This window comes from Passer montanus, unplaced genomic scaffold (genome assembly GCF_014805655.1).
Source record: "Passer montanus isolate IOZ18808 unplaced genomic scaffold, ASM1480565v1 scaffold144, whole genome shotgun sequence".
Classification (NCBI taxonomy): Eukaryota; Metazoa; Chordata; class Aves; order Passeriformes; family Passeridae; genus Passer; species Passer montanus.
The window spans coordinates 433,449-446,240 of record NW_024361386.1 but is presented as its reverse complement, the minus strand read 5'-3'; the positions used below and the strand labels follow the sequence as shown (position 1 = coordinate 446,240).

Here is a 12,792-nt window from a genome sequence, read left to right as displayed (position 1 = left end):
TGTCCAGTTGCAGCTGCAGGTGATGCAGTCCCACCCTCCCAGGTTGCTCTCCTCCATCCCCTGTTGTTTGCACTTTTTGGGTGTCTTGGTTGTGGGGATGGAAAAGGATTGTTTTGCGTGACTGAGCTGTGAGGAGAACTTGCTGTTTTATATGGAATTCAGAGTTCTATCCCAATGCAATGCAGAGTCTGGAAAGCATGAAAGCTTCAAACAGGTGTGGAGAATTTTTCCCTTTTTGGGTAATGAACAGAGCGGGCTGGTTGATGCCAAAATCTTTCATCCTTCCCTGGGCTGAACCTTCCAAGGAGAATGGACAAAATCTGGTCCTGGTGGGTTTCTGGCTGTGGCTCCCAGGCTCCAGCTCCCTGGTGGAGCAAAACACGAGGAGTCAGCAGAGTTATAAAAATGGTCCAGAGGCACACAGGATTGTTCTCCCTGACCTCCCTTGAATTTTTCCAGGCTCTCTCATCCATGGAGGAATTCAGAAACCTGGACCGGGACATTGAAGGGTCTGCGAAACGGTGGAAGAAGTTTGTTGAGTCTGAGTGTCCTGAGAAGGAGAGGTTCCCCCAGGACTGGAAGAACAAGTCAGCCCTGCAGCGCCTGTGCATCCTGCGCGCCCTGCGGCCTGACCGCGTGCCCTGTGCCGTCAGGTGGGCCTGGGGCAGCTCTGGGCTGGGCTGGGTGGCCAGCAGGAGCACTTCAGGGGTGTGCTGGCATTTGGGAATGTCAGAACATTTTTAGGGTGTGAGTTCTGCAGCGTGGTTTCCTATCAGAGGTCTTGGATGAACCCAGTGAGGGTGGGAGGCACCAGCACAGGGTGCCCAGAGCAGCTGTGGTGCCCCTGGATCCCTGGCAGTGCCCAAGGCTGTGTCTGGTGCCCCATGTGTGGAGACTCGAATCTCAACTCCATGTTTCAGAAGGCTGTTTTATTATATTAGGATATATTTTATCATAATATAATAATTTATTAAAATACTACTTTAAAACTATACTAAAAGAATAGAGAGAAAAGGATTCATCAGAAGGCTGGAAAAAACAGGAATGGAATGCATAACAAAATCCTGTGACTGCTCACAGCCTCCACAAAGGTGGCTGTGATTGGTCATCAAGTGAAAACAATCCACATGGACTAATCTAAGATGCACCTGTTGGTAAACAATGTCCAGAGCACATTCCACAGCCATCAGATAGTTATTGTTTACATTTCTTTCCTGAGGCTTCTCAGCTAGGATAAAAATGCTAGCACAGGATTTTTCATTAAATATTATGGTGACACAAGGCCAGGCTGGACATTGGGACTGGGAGCAGCCTGGGACGGTGGGAGGTGTCCTTACCCATGGGATGATCTTTAAGATCCCTTCCAACCCAAGCCATTTTGTGATTCATTGATCTCTGAACCCTGCAAAACAACCAAGAAGTGGGATTTAAGTGGAATTTCTTGCTTAGTGGGATCCAGCCTCCTTGTCATTACCAGGGATGGAGCAGAGTAACCAGGGTGAGGGGCAAGCCTGCCAAGTCAGAAATGAGCATCACCACACAGGTGTTACACATCTGCTGCAGTCTGAGCTCAGGAACATCCATTTTAGCTACTAGATCAGTTTGGGCTTCTTCTTAGACACCAGAATAGGAGTAGAAGTAAAAAAAAGTCTTATAGAGGTTTTCTCTCTTTTTTTTTTTTTCCTGTAAAATGAAAAATTTATGTGCTGCTGGTTCTGAAAGTTGTAGTGGTAAATTATGTAGTGAAGGTAACTGGGCAAGGCTAAACCTCCTGAAATTATGCAGAAGCAACCTCCTTGTTCCAGGACAAGCTAAAGGTCTTTCACTCCATGAGGATTTGGTTTTCCCTTCTCTGGCCAATGTTTTGGCATCTCTGGGATGTCTCTCATGCTCCTGTTTCTCCAGTAGTTTGTATTCCTGCACCACCTGATGTGCACACAGCAGGGTGTTTTACTCAGTGTATGAACTACATCTGTTTGTGCTTCAGGGTTCACAGAAAAACACAGACAAGACTGAGTGAATCTCCCTGTGGTCACTGGTATTATTTTTTTATTACAGTAAACACTACAGTTTATCATAATACTGATGTTAATCCACCTCTTTTCATTTCTTACTCTTATGGCTGGATTCTCCATGTGTCTCTCACCTGAAAATATTGGTTTTCCTGTTGTTGTTTAGCTTGAGTAAAATAAGCTCTTGGAATTTTAGGTGCATTTATGCAACTATAATTCATTTCTTTCTTATTCATATGGCTCAGAAATAACAGGAGCATCAAATTTCACCCCTTTCCTGTCTCTCTTTTATGAAAAGGGAATCCAAGTTCAAAAGCTTGGCTGGATATTTTTAGGGTGTGGGTACATCAAGCTTTTCTGTTTGCACAGAAGTGTTTAAATGTGGTTTTGTATTGTTTTGTTTTGTTTCTTGTCTCACAGTGCAAACAGTAACAGTTCAGTGAGCCTTCCCCAGGACTCCGGGGACTCTTCTTGAAATACAACTCAGTTATCAATATCTCAGTGTGCCAACATGGAACACCTCACTGGTGACCATGGACATCATGACCAGTCCAGACCAGTGCACCTCTCTGGGGGCCCTGATCAGTCCATGGCTGCATTTTAGGAGTAATATAATATATGATATATCAAATATATACATCATAAATATAGAAATATATAATATTTTTAAGAGTAATAGCCCAGCCACAGGTGGCATGGGGGATTTTAGGTGCCCTGGAATATCCCAACCTCATTTCCAGCTGCTGTTCAGAAATCTCTAAGCCCCTTTGTGTCCCACCTCATGTGTCCCAGCTCCGTGATGATGGTGTAGGATTTCTTTGGGATTTAAGATGATCCAAGCCTGTACAGGCCCTGGGAAGCTGGGGGCTCCAGCCACTCTTCCTATCAGATCCCTGGGGATGTTTGCCCAGTCTGGTTCATTCCCTAGGCCTAAGGAGCATCAGGAGAAGCCCCTGACTCTCTCCTTAGAGCTTCAGGGCCAGCAGTGCACCAACAAATGTGATTTCCTGAGAAAGGATTATCCCCTGTAAATCTCTTTTCCCCTTCAATCTTATTGAAGAACAACCACAAAAAATCTTCTTGTAGCACCTTGTGTTTCTGAGTCCCCAAGGCACTGTTTCAGAGCTGAGATGTGACGTAAAACAAGAGTTTTGTGACCTTAAATCTGATTACCTTGGTTGAATTTGGTGACCTGGCCCTTTACAGCAGCAATTTACCAAATCTTGGCCCTGAACAGAAAAATCTACTTGAAGGAGAGATACTAAAAATGTGGAAGCTTTTTTTTTTTTTAATTGCAATCCTTTAGGCATTTCTATTCCAGCTGCCTTTCACCAGTCCTTGAAGGAGGTTCTCAGCTCTCTTAGAAAGAATTTGGCTGCCTTCAAAAGGCCTGAGTAATCCATCTGAGCTGCAGCAGCGTTCCTGGGGTTTGAATATAACATTGCTACCTTTGAATCAGTGTTCAGTGTCTCTCTTTCTGTAAAGCACTGATGTCAGGAGCTCACCCTGGGGGAATCCAGCCAGAACATTCTCCACGCACCGCGCTCTGTTCCAGCAGCTGCTGTGGAGCTGAGGAAGCTGTGAGCTTTCCCTGTTCACTCCTTTGTATTTTTCCTTGTCACTCTCACGCTAAGGCTCCACGCTCCAGACATTCTTCGAGCTCTTCCCTTTCAGCTTTGCAGATCAAAGCAATTGTGTAAATCATCTGGACTTTGTGTGGATCGCTGCTTCCTCTGCACGGCTGCTTGGGCTGCAGAACACGTGGCTGGTTCTTGTGTCTTGTACCTTAACTCATTTCTTTCCTCCTGAGATTCCTGAGTCAGAATCGAGCCAGTGCTTGTGTTGTGCTTCTGAATGCAGCTCCCACTGCTCTCCCTTGCTGCTTCCCTGTGTTTGTCAGGAGCTGCTGTCTCCTGTGGCATCCCAGCCCTGTACAGAGTGCCAGGCATTGCTGCTGAGGGACAGCCCTGAAGCCCAGCCTACAGATCCTCTCCACAGCTATTTCCTGCTCATTTTCCTAATTGCAGTTTCTAAATCATCTGAAGGATCAAAAGTATGAGGAGAGGCTGAGGGAGCTGGGAAGGGGCTCAGCCTGGAGAAAAGGAGGCTCAGGAGGAACTTCTGGCTCTTCACAACTCCTGACAGGAGGGGACAGCCGGGGGAGTCGGGCTCTGCTCCAGGGAACAGGGACAGGACCAGAGAAAACCGCCCCAAACTGCACCAGGAGAGGTTTAGATTGAATATTAGGGGAAACTTTTCCAGTTGAAGGGTTATCAAACCCTGGCACCAGCCCTGGAAGTGCTCAAAATATCTGTGGATGGGACACTTGAGACCACAGTTAATGGTGAACACAGTGGTGCTTGACAATGGTCACACTTGATAACCTTGGGACTCTTCTCAAACATTAACAATTCTGGGATTCCATCATAATTAATAGACTATTTGCAGGGGAATCTGCATTTTCTGAACAAAGTGGCAATTTATTTTTTTTTCCCTCTGGCAGAGATTTTGTAGAAGAAAAGCTGGGCAGCAAATACGTGGTGGGGAGATCCCTGGATTTTGCAACGACCTTTGAGGAATCAGGGCCTGCCACCCCGATGTTTTTTATCCTGTCCCCAGGAGTGGACCCACTGAAGGATGTGGAGAAGCATGGTAAATCAATCCTGTCTCCAGGCACACCACAGCATTGCTATTTATCTGCTGCATTATTATCTTAGCACGACATGCCTGTTTTGTTTGGGCTTTTTTTTCCTCATCTCTTTGTAGATAATGAAGTAATTTGTTAAAAATAGATAATTGTGTGAGGATGCGATGGGATTTTGCTTTGGTTTTATTGTTTTCCTTAAAGTTTTCTGGATTTTCATCTGAAGTTTAAATTAAACTTGTCTCTTTCCTGCACTGCCTGGTTCACATTGTTCACAGTGCAGGGATCTCCAAGCTGGGTTTGTGCACAACCTGTAATTTACGTCAGAGATATCTCAGATGCTCGTTGCCAAGAAAGGTTGAGCCAGAGGACCCTTGAGGTCCCTTCCAACCTGCTATTCTTTGATTTTATGATCACTAAAAATAAGCAGCAGCTCCCCGTAACAGATTGCTGCTTTATGGCAAAGTTTCCAGGTTTCCTGCCATCCCTCCTGAGCTGATCTCCATGTGGATGGTCAGCTGTGGAGCTGTCAGCTGGCTCCACAGGCAAGGAGATGCCTTCTGTGAGATGCCTCCCTTGAGAGGTCACTGATGTCCCTGTGCCCCAGTGGCTGCAGCCACTCTGCTCTCCAGAGCTGCCCTTGTGTTTTACTCTGAGTGGGGCTTGGCTCCACTCTGGAAAAATTCTCATTTTCAGCCTGAACGTCCCTCTGGAGCAGAGGAATCTGATGCCCTTGGGGCTGCACAGCACAAAACATCATCCAGGCTGGCACAATGACTCGTGCATTCTTTTTCCTCTCCACAATGCACCCAAAATAATGTTTGAGTGAGCCTTTACCAACGTTGCCAGGAGCAGCTGTCAGAGCTGTTGAACTTTGCTCATTCTGGGGAATTCTTGGGCTTAGCTTTTCATTTCAGGCTCTTTCTGCTCCCAAACCAGGTGTTATTACTGGAAATTAAAGGAACACCCCCAAAAGAAGCTCCTGTGGTGTCCCTGGCTTCCCTTTGGAGCCACCTTGGTGATCCTGTCTCTCTCTCCTTGTAATTTCCTTGTATGGGAAACGAAGCACTAAAATCAAACCATGAGTGGTTTAATTGGAATTGTAAAGATGAGCATAGCTGAGCACCTGGGGTTAGCCAGCCAGAAAAGTTACAGCAAGAAAAGGCAAAAAAGAGAAGTAATGAAATAACATCACTGCCACAGAGCAGCTGCACTGGCCTTCCAGCTGCCTCACTGGGGTTTCGCTTGTTATTAATATTTCTCTGTCCTTCATTAGGTGTTATTAAAATGCAGGATAATTCCTGTGAATGGAAGTCAGCTTCTCACAGATGCTGCCCACCCATGGGGCCTTTCCTTGTTGTCACAGGGAGCAAACACTGCTGGGCTGGAAGGGCTTTGTGCCCTCCCTGAGTGCCCATCCCCTTCCTCCTGCAGCCAGCAAGGAGGAAACAGGGCTGGCACTGCCAGGGCAGGCTCACTGATATCCCTCTGCAGCGGAAATCACAAATGATATTAATTTAATACTCATCCCCTGGCTCGGGGTGGTGCCCTGGCTCTGTGATTTGCCCCATCCCCTCTCCAGGCAGAGGATCTTGAAGGCAGAGGAGAAGATCAGCAGCTTTCAAAGCTGGCAGCAGCCAGAGATGGTGTGAAAGAGAGCTGGGAAGCAGGACTGGGAACTCTGGAATGTGTGGGGAGCTGTATCCCAGGGGAAGCTGTGCTGAGGCTCAGCAGAGAGCTGGAGTTTGGAGTTTGTTCTCCTCGTGGCCATCTGTTCCCAGTCTTGTAGCACGAGATGGTTCCTAAGCCTTGCAAGACAAATCTTTTCCTTGTTTCTCTCTAAAACCTGCCTGCTTTTGGCAGGAATTGGGAATTCAGGGCGCACCATCTGCAGGAAGGCAAACCTGCATGCAGAGATAAGTGTGGGCAATCCCCAGGGATCAGCTGTGGGGATGAGTCCTGACTCCCTGGCTGAGCCAAACCCATCCTGGGGATGTTTGTGGGGCTGTTCCCTCCTGCAGCACAAAGTGGGTTTTTCTCCTGAGGTGCACACAGCAGGGAGAGCTGGCTGTGCTGTGGGAGGAGCAGCAGTGTGCTCTGTCTGTGGGGGACAGACTCAAAACCCGGCCAGGAGATTTGCAGCCATGAGCATGCAGAAATGATCTGAGCCACTGGGATGCTGCAGAGGGACCAGGGGAGGCTGAAGGTTCATCAGAGAGCAGTGAAGGGGCAGGAGGAGCTGCCATCCCCCCTCCAGAGCAGGGCTGTGGGGTTTGGGGCTTGCCTTCAAGATCCTCTGCCTGGAAAGGGGATGGGGCAAATCACAGAGCCAGGGCACCACCCCAAGCCAGGGGATGAATGATGAATGAATATCAGTTGTGATTTCCTCTTCCCAGCACTGCAGAGTGAGCCTGCCCTGGAGGGACACTGGGATCTGTCTGGGTGGCTCCCAAACCACCCCTTCCCATGGATTTGCTGAGAAACCTGGAGGGTTTCTCTCTGCTCTCCAGCCCCAGACACCGGGGAGGCCTTACTTGAAGAAGCTCCCAGGGATTTATTTCATTCCAGCTGCCCTCTCCAAGCCCAGCTGCTGCACCAGCCTGCATTGCAGGGGCTTCTCCCCACCCAGTGTGGGTGTTCAAAGCCTGGTTAATCAGCAGGAAAAAGATTTTAATTTCTTATCACTGTAAAATGTGTTTTTACACCAGGTTGCAGGGGAATAATGTTCTTTAAACAAGAAGCACTTCGTAATAAGGTACCTTTGTGGGGATGCTGCACTGTAATTAAAAGAGTTTGGGGGAAGATGCTGCTGTGTGAGCACTTGGGCAAGGAGTGGGTGAGAGCCAAGAGAAGTGATACCAGGAGTGTGGCAGCTCACGTGTGAGGGTTTGGTACCTGAACTCACTCCTTGTTCCCTCCCAGGGAAGAAGCTGGGCTACACCTTCAACCACAGGAACCTCCACAACATTTCCCTTGGACAAGGCCAGGAGCTGGTGGCTGAACAAGCTCTGGATGTGGCTGCAAAGGAGGGTCACTGGGTCATCCTTCAGGTACGGGGCTGGGGGCCAGTCCTGCCCTCCTCCCAGCTTGGTGTCCCCACCGTGAGGGGACACGGACACGGTGTCACTGTGCGTCCCAAGCAGCCACCTCTCCCTGGGATCAGGCTCTGGCAGGTTGGGTTTCTCCTCCTGGAGCTGTTGGTGGGGTGTGCATGTGCAGGAATATGTTCCACACTTCTCTGTGCCTCTGTTTGCTCCGTGGCTGAATGAAGAGCTCTGTTCTGAGAGGTCCTGGACTCATCCTCTGCCCCTCAGAGAGCACAGAGGGAGCTCTGCCATGGGGCTGGCTCCCTGTGTGGTTTTTGAATAGAGAGAGACATTATTCTGTCTGCCAGAATTTTTCCTGGGGAAGGCACAGAGGGAGAAGAGAAAAACAATTCTGATCTGTACTTGCTGCTCCTGTTTGGCACACATGGAATATGTTATGGAGATTGTTTACTGAGAGGGATTTGTTAACTGGACACCAGTGAGGGTTGCTTGGGTTGATTGGCCAATTGGGTCAAAGCTGTGTGATGACTTTTGGGGACAGTCACAGGTTTTTCTTTAGTATCTCTTTAGTATAGTTATACTATGGTATTAGTTATAATATAGTACAGCTTAATAAAGCCATATCCTTTGTTCAGCCTCCTGAATCACGGGGTCAGAGCTCATTACTCCCTACCTTGGGGATGCCCTGCATCAATACCCCTGAGCATCCCACACCAGGGAAAGGCTGCCAGCTCTCATCACAGCCCCAGAGAATGCCTCAGAGCCTCTGGGGTGTGGAGGGAGCTCTGCCTCTGTCAAGTGCTCTCTGGAGCACTCGTTTAGGGAGGGTTTGGGTTTGCTGATGTGCACTCGGTGATGTCAGCTCTCATTACAGGTTTTGGGAACCCCTCTGATTTCCTTGATGTGGATTATATAAACTTTCATTATCACTGAATTGTTTGCATAAAATTAGATTAAGACAAAGCTCTGAGCCGTGATTTAAGCCTGCAGGCCTGGTTATGAATTGAAATTAAATATCTCTGATATTTTGATCTTAATTTTTGCCTTTTTTTTTTTTTTTGCAAGCTCCCTCTGAGGTAAACAACACTGAGCTTCTCTAGAGCTTTTAATATACACAGGGCTGCAATCCTGGCATCTGCCTTTGAGGTGGTGCAGATGGAAATATGCAGCTTTTTGAGCCATTCAGTAATGCAGAGTGAAAAGTTATTTTCTACAACGCTGGTGTGCTGCTGTAAAGGATCTGTCAGCAGTGCCAGGCTCCATGTGCGCTAACAGACAAGCACTGGGGGCCTGAAGGGTTTTTATTATATCCATTCCCAGCTTCTCTGGTGGTCAGAGCAATCAGTAAGAGGTTAGGCAGACACTGAAGGCTAAATCAGAAGAAATTCTTCCCTGGCAGGGTGGGCAGGCCCTGGCACAGGGTGCCCAGAGCAGCTGTGGCTGCCCCTGGATCCCTGGCAGTGCCCAAGGCCAGGCTGGAGCAGCCTGGGACAGTGGAAAGTGTCCCTGCCATGGAGGGATGGGATGGGATGATTGGGTTCTGCCATCAGTTAGGGGTGGATCAGAGCAATATTTGCCATTTGGTTTATCTAGCAAGATCTTTCCTGAGAGGTTTGGTGACAAATGCCTCACAAACAGCTCCAGGAGTGTTTGTACAAGATCTGGAATGACACAGATGACTCAATTTACGAAAGTGTCACAGGATTTGTGGATCATTGCATTAATAATAAAAGAGAGGCCAGAGCAGATCTCAGGGTAATTTTACCCAGATTAATTAAACTCATTATTTGAAGGCTGTATCCCACCCACAGCACAGTTATACCCAAGCTTCCCATTTGTTTTTGAGCAGACAAAAAGCAACTGTTAGCTTTGCTTCTGTATTTTGCCATCCCCTGACCAGCAGCTCAGCTCACGTGGAGCAGAGCTTCTCACACACACGTTCTCCAGGACAAACACTTGAGGGGCTCATCTGGGTGACTTTTTCACGTGTGGCTCATCACTGGTCCTTGATTGGGACCAGACATAATGAGAGTCATGTGCTTGGAGCATTCAGGAGTCAGGGAATGGGGTTTGGGAGGCAGCTGGGAGGTTTTGTTGGATGACAGGAGCAGGATCACTGCTGTGCTGGGAAGAGCCACTTCCTCTCAGTCCTGTTGCCTTCTGGCACCACAGGAGGCAAAATAAAGACAAAAACACCCTGGGAGAAGTTCCTCAGCTCACTCTGAAAATGGAGATTTTCCTTAATGACTCATTTCATGAGAGAGAAGAGCAGAAAGCCACTCAATTCTTAATTTCATGGGAAGATAATCCCCCTCACCCTGGCAGAGCCTGGCCAGCAGCTCCCTGTCCCTTCAGCACCAGTGTTGTTCCTGTCTGGTGACTTCAGCTTTGCTGAGCTCTGGTACAGGGTGGTGACAGATGAGTGAAGCCCACAGTTAAAACTATTCCCTACAAATACAAATGGTCCAACTGCAGAACAGGAGCCCCTGAGGCAAAAGTGCAGCTCTTTAAGTGAGCATTTTTTACCTGAGGGCTGCAGAACAGCCCAGCTCAAGCCCAGCAGCTGTTCTGTTCCTGTCATTGGTGCTGAAGGGCTGAGCTTGATCCCTGAGCTCCACAAAACCCCATTTATAGCAGGGTCAGCCTCTGGGTCTCCTTAGCAACACTTCAGAGGCCTGGAGGGCTTTGAAGCCAGAGGAGTGCAGGCAGAGCTCACTGCCAGCTCCTCATGAGGGGCAGGAGCAGCTGGGCCCACAGCTGGAGATGCTCCGTGCAGTGCTGGGATTGTCCAGCCTGGAGAAGAGATGATTCCATCACCCTGGATGGTGGGGAATAAAGACCAGACTCTCCCATCAGTGTCTGGGGATGGGCACAACCTGAAATTCAGGAAATTCCATTCAGATGTAAATACCATCTTTTTTTTTTTTCCCTTGTGAATGGCCAAACAGTGGATGGACGTGCCTGTACAGTTTGTGGTTTCATCCTTGGACACATCCAAAAGCACCTGGGCCTGTTCCTGGGCCATGCACTGCCTGACCCTGCTTTGAGCAGGGACTGGGGGGTGCCAGAGGTGTCTCCAGCCCCAGTGACTCTGTGATCTCTGCCTCCCCATGCCCAGCTGTCCTTGGATCTGGTTTCCCTGCTGCCTGCAGTGTCCCCTGTGCAGGCAGGAAGGGGCTTTGCACTCAGCTAGGAGTTAGCACCAGCTGTGTCTGCTCTGTCTCCCTCCCAGAAGCCTTTTGCTGATCCAGTGGCCGCCACAGTCACAAAATGGGGTTGATCAGCTTAACAGCAAAGACACAGAGAAATTTGTTTGTGTTTGTTCAGATGCATGTTTGAATGCACTGATGCAGGGAAGAGCTCAGACATCAGATATTCCCAATTTAATTGTAGTCTTCACCCATTAGCCAAAATATCACTTCCTGCTCTTTGTGATCAAGTTAATTTAATTCTTGAGCATCTTTCCATTTTCCTAGATTGCTGCTTCACTGAGTCAGGTTCATGGATTAAATTGAATAACAGTGAGCTCCTGGAGCAAAACTGTGTGAGATTCATCACTGTATCAGAAATCACAGAGTGCCAGGATGGCTTGGAAGGAGCTCTGGGGATCATCTGGCCCAGCCCCTCTTCTCCTGCAGGGTCACCTGGAGCACAGGTCCAGAGGAGGCTCCAGGATGAGCAGAGGGATGGGGCAGCTCTGCTGGGAGGACAGGCTGGGAGAATTGGGGTTGTTCAGCCTGAGCAGTGCTCTGAAGTGAACTGACGTGGCCTGAAGGGGCTCTGAGAGAGCTGGAGAGGAGCTTAGGATGAGGAATGGAGGGACAGGACACAGGGAGTGGCTTCCCACTGACAGAGAGTGGGTTTAGATGGGATTTTGGGAAGGAATTGTTCCCTGGGAGGGTGGGCAGGGTCTGGCACAGGGTGCCCCTGGATCCCTGGCAGTGCCCAGGCTGGACACTGGGGCTGGGAGCACCTGGGACAGTGGGAGGTGTCCCTGCCATGGCAAGGAGTTGGAATTGGATGAGCTTTCAGGTCCCTTCCACCCCAAACCTTTCCACAGTTCTGTGATTCTGACACCACATCCCAGGCCAGGCTGGTGACATCTCCTGCCCATGCCATGCCCTGGGCACAGCAGTGCCCTTCCCTGTCCCTTGGGGTCCCAGCACCACGCAGTGAGCAGGGGCAGTGCTGGGCTGGCTCTGGCTGTGCAGCCTGGCTGGCACAGGGGTGGAAAATCAGGGAATGTTTTCCGAGAGCTCTCCAGAGAGCGAGGCTTTGCACCAACACCAGTTCTCCTTGTTGCAGGAGTGATTTGTGAGGAGGGCTGAAGGAGAGGGGCACTTTCAGGCAGGGCAGGGACCCCGGGTGCTGCCAGCGCAGGGAGGGGAGCGTGTGCTGCTCCGTGTCCATGCCGTGCTATTCCTGATGGTTGCCACGGCAACGCTGACCGTGATATATGTTCTGCCTTGTGCAAACACAGGGGCTCGGCAGGGAACTCCCAAAGGAAAGCCTCTGGTGCTGCCATGTCCCTGCACGTGCAGCCCAGCCCGGCCCACAGCCTGCAGCACTGCCCTGAGAGGGGAAACGGCACAGGGAGGGGCTGTGGGCATGGCCAGGGGGCATGGGATGGGGGCAAGGGATGGGCTGGGGGCATGGGCAGCGGGCATGGGCAGGGGAGAGGTCAGTAAGGATGGTCAGTGTGCAGGGAATGGTCAGTGGGATGGTCAGTGTGGATGACCAGTGCACAGCGGATGGTCAGTGTGCAGGGTCAGTGTGATGGTCAGTGGGGATGGTCAGTGGGGATGGTCAGTGCACAGGGAATGGTCAGTGTGCAAGGAATGGTCAGTGGGATGGTCAGTGTGGGTGGTAAGTCCACAGGTTATGTTCAGTGGGATGGTCAGTGCACAGGGGATGGTCAGTGGGGATGGTCAGTGTGCAAGGAATGGTCAGTGGGATGGTCAGTGTGCATGGTCAGTGCACAGGGGATGGTCAGTGCACAGGGGATGGTCAGTGGGGATGGTCAGTGCACAGGGGATGGTCAGTGGGATGGTCAGTGGGGATGGTCAGTGCACAGGGGATGGTCAGTGGG

General features: G+C 49.8%; 1 protein-coding gene across 2 annotated transcripts in view; it reads left to right on the top strand.

Annotated features, from left to right (window-relative positions):
* LOC120498256 (dynein heavy chain 9, axonemal-like) overlaps window positions 1-12,792 on the top strand; it is a 99,881-nt gene that overhangs the window by 63,716 nt on the left and 23,373 nt on the right. For both annotated transcript variants that reach the window (XM_039700772.1, XM_039700773.1), the window contains 3 exons: window positions 460-653; window positions 4,516-4,664; window positions 7,579-7,706. In XM_039700772.1, coding sequence (XP_039556706.1) covers window positions 460-653; window positions 4,516-4,664; window positions 7,579-7,706 — 471 coding nt within the window. The remainder of the gene's footprint in view (window positions 1-459; window positions 654-4,515; window positions 4,665-7,578; window positions 7,707-12,792) is intronic.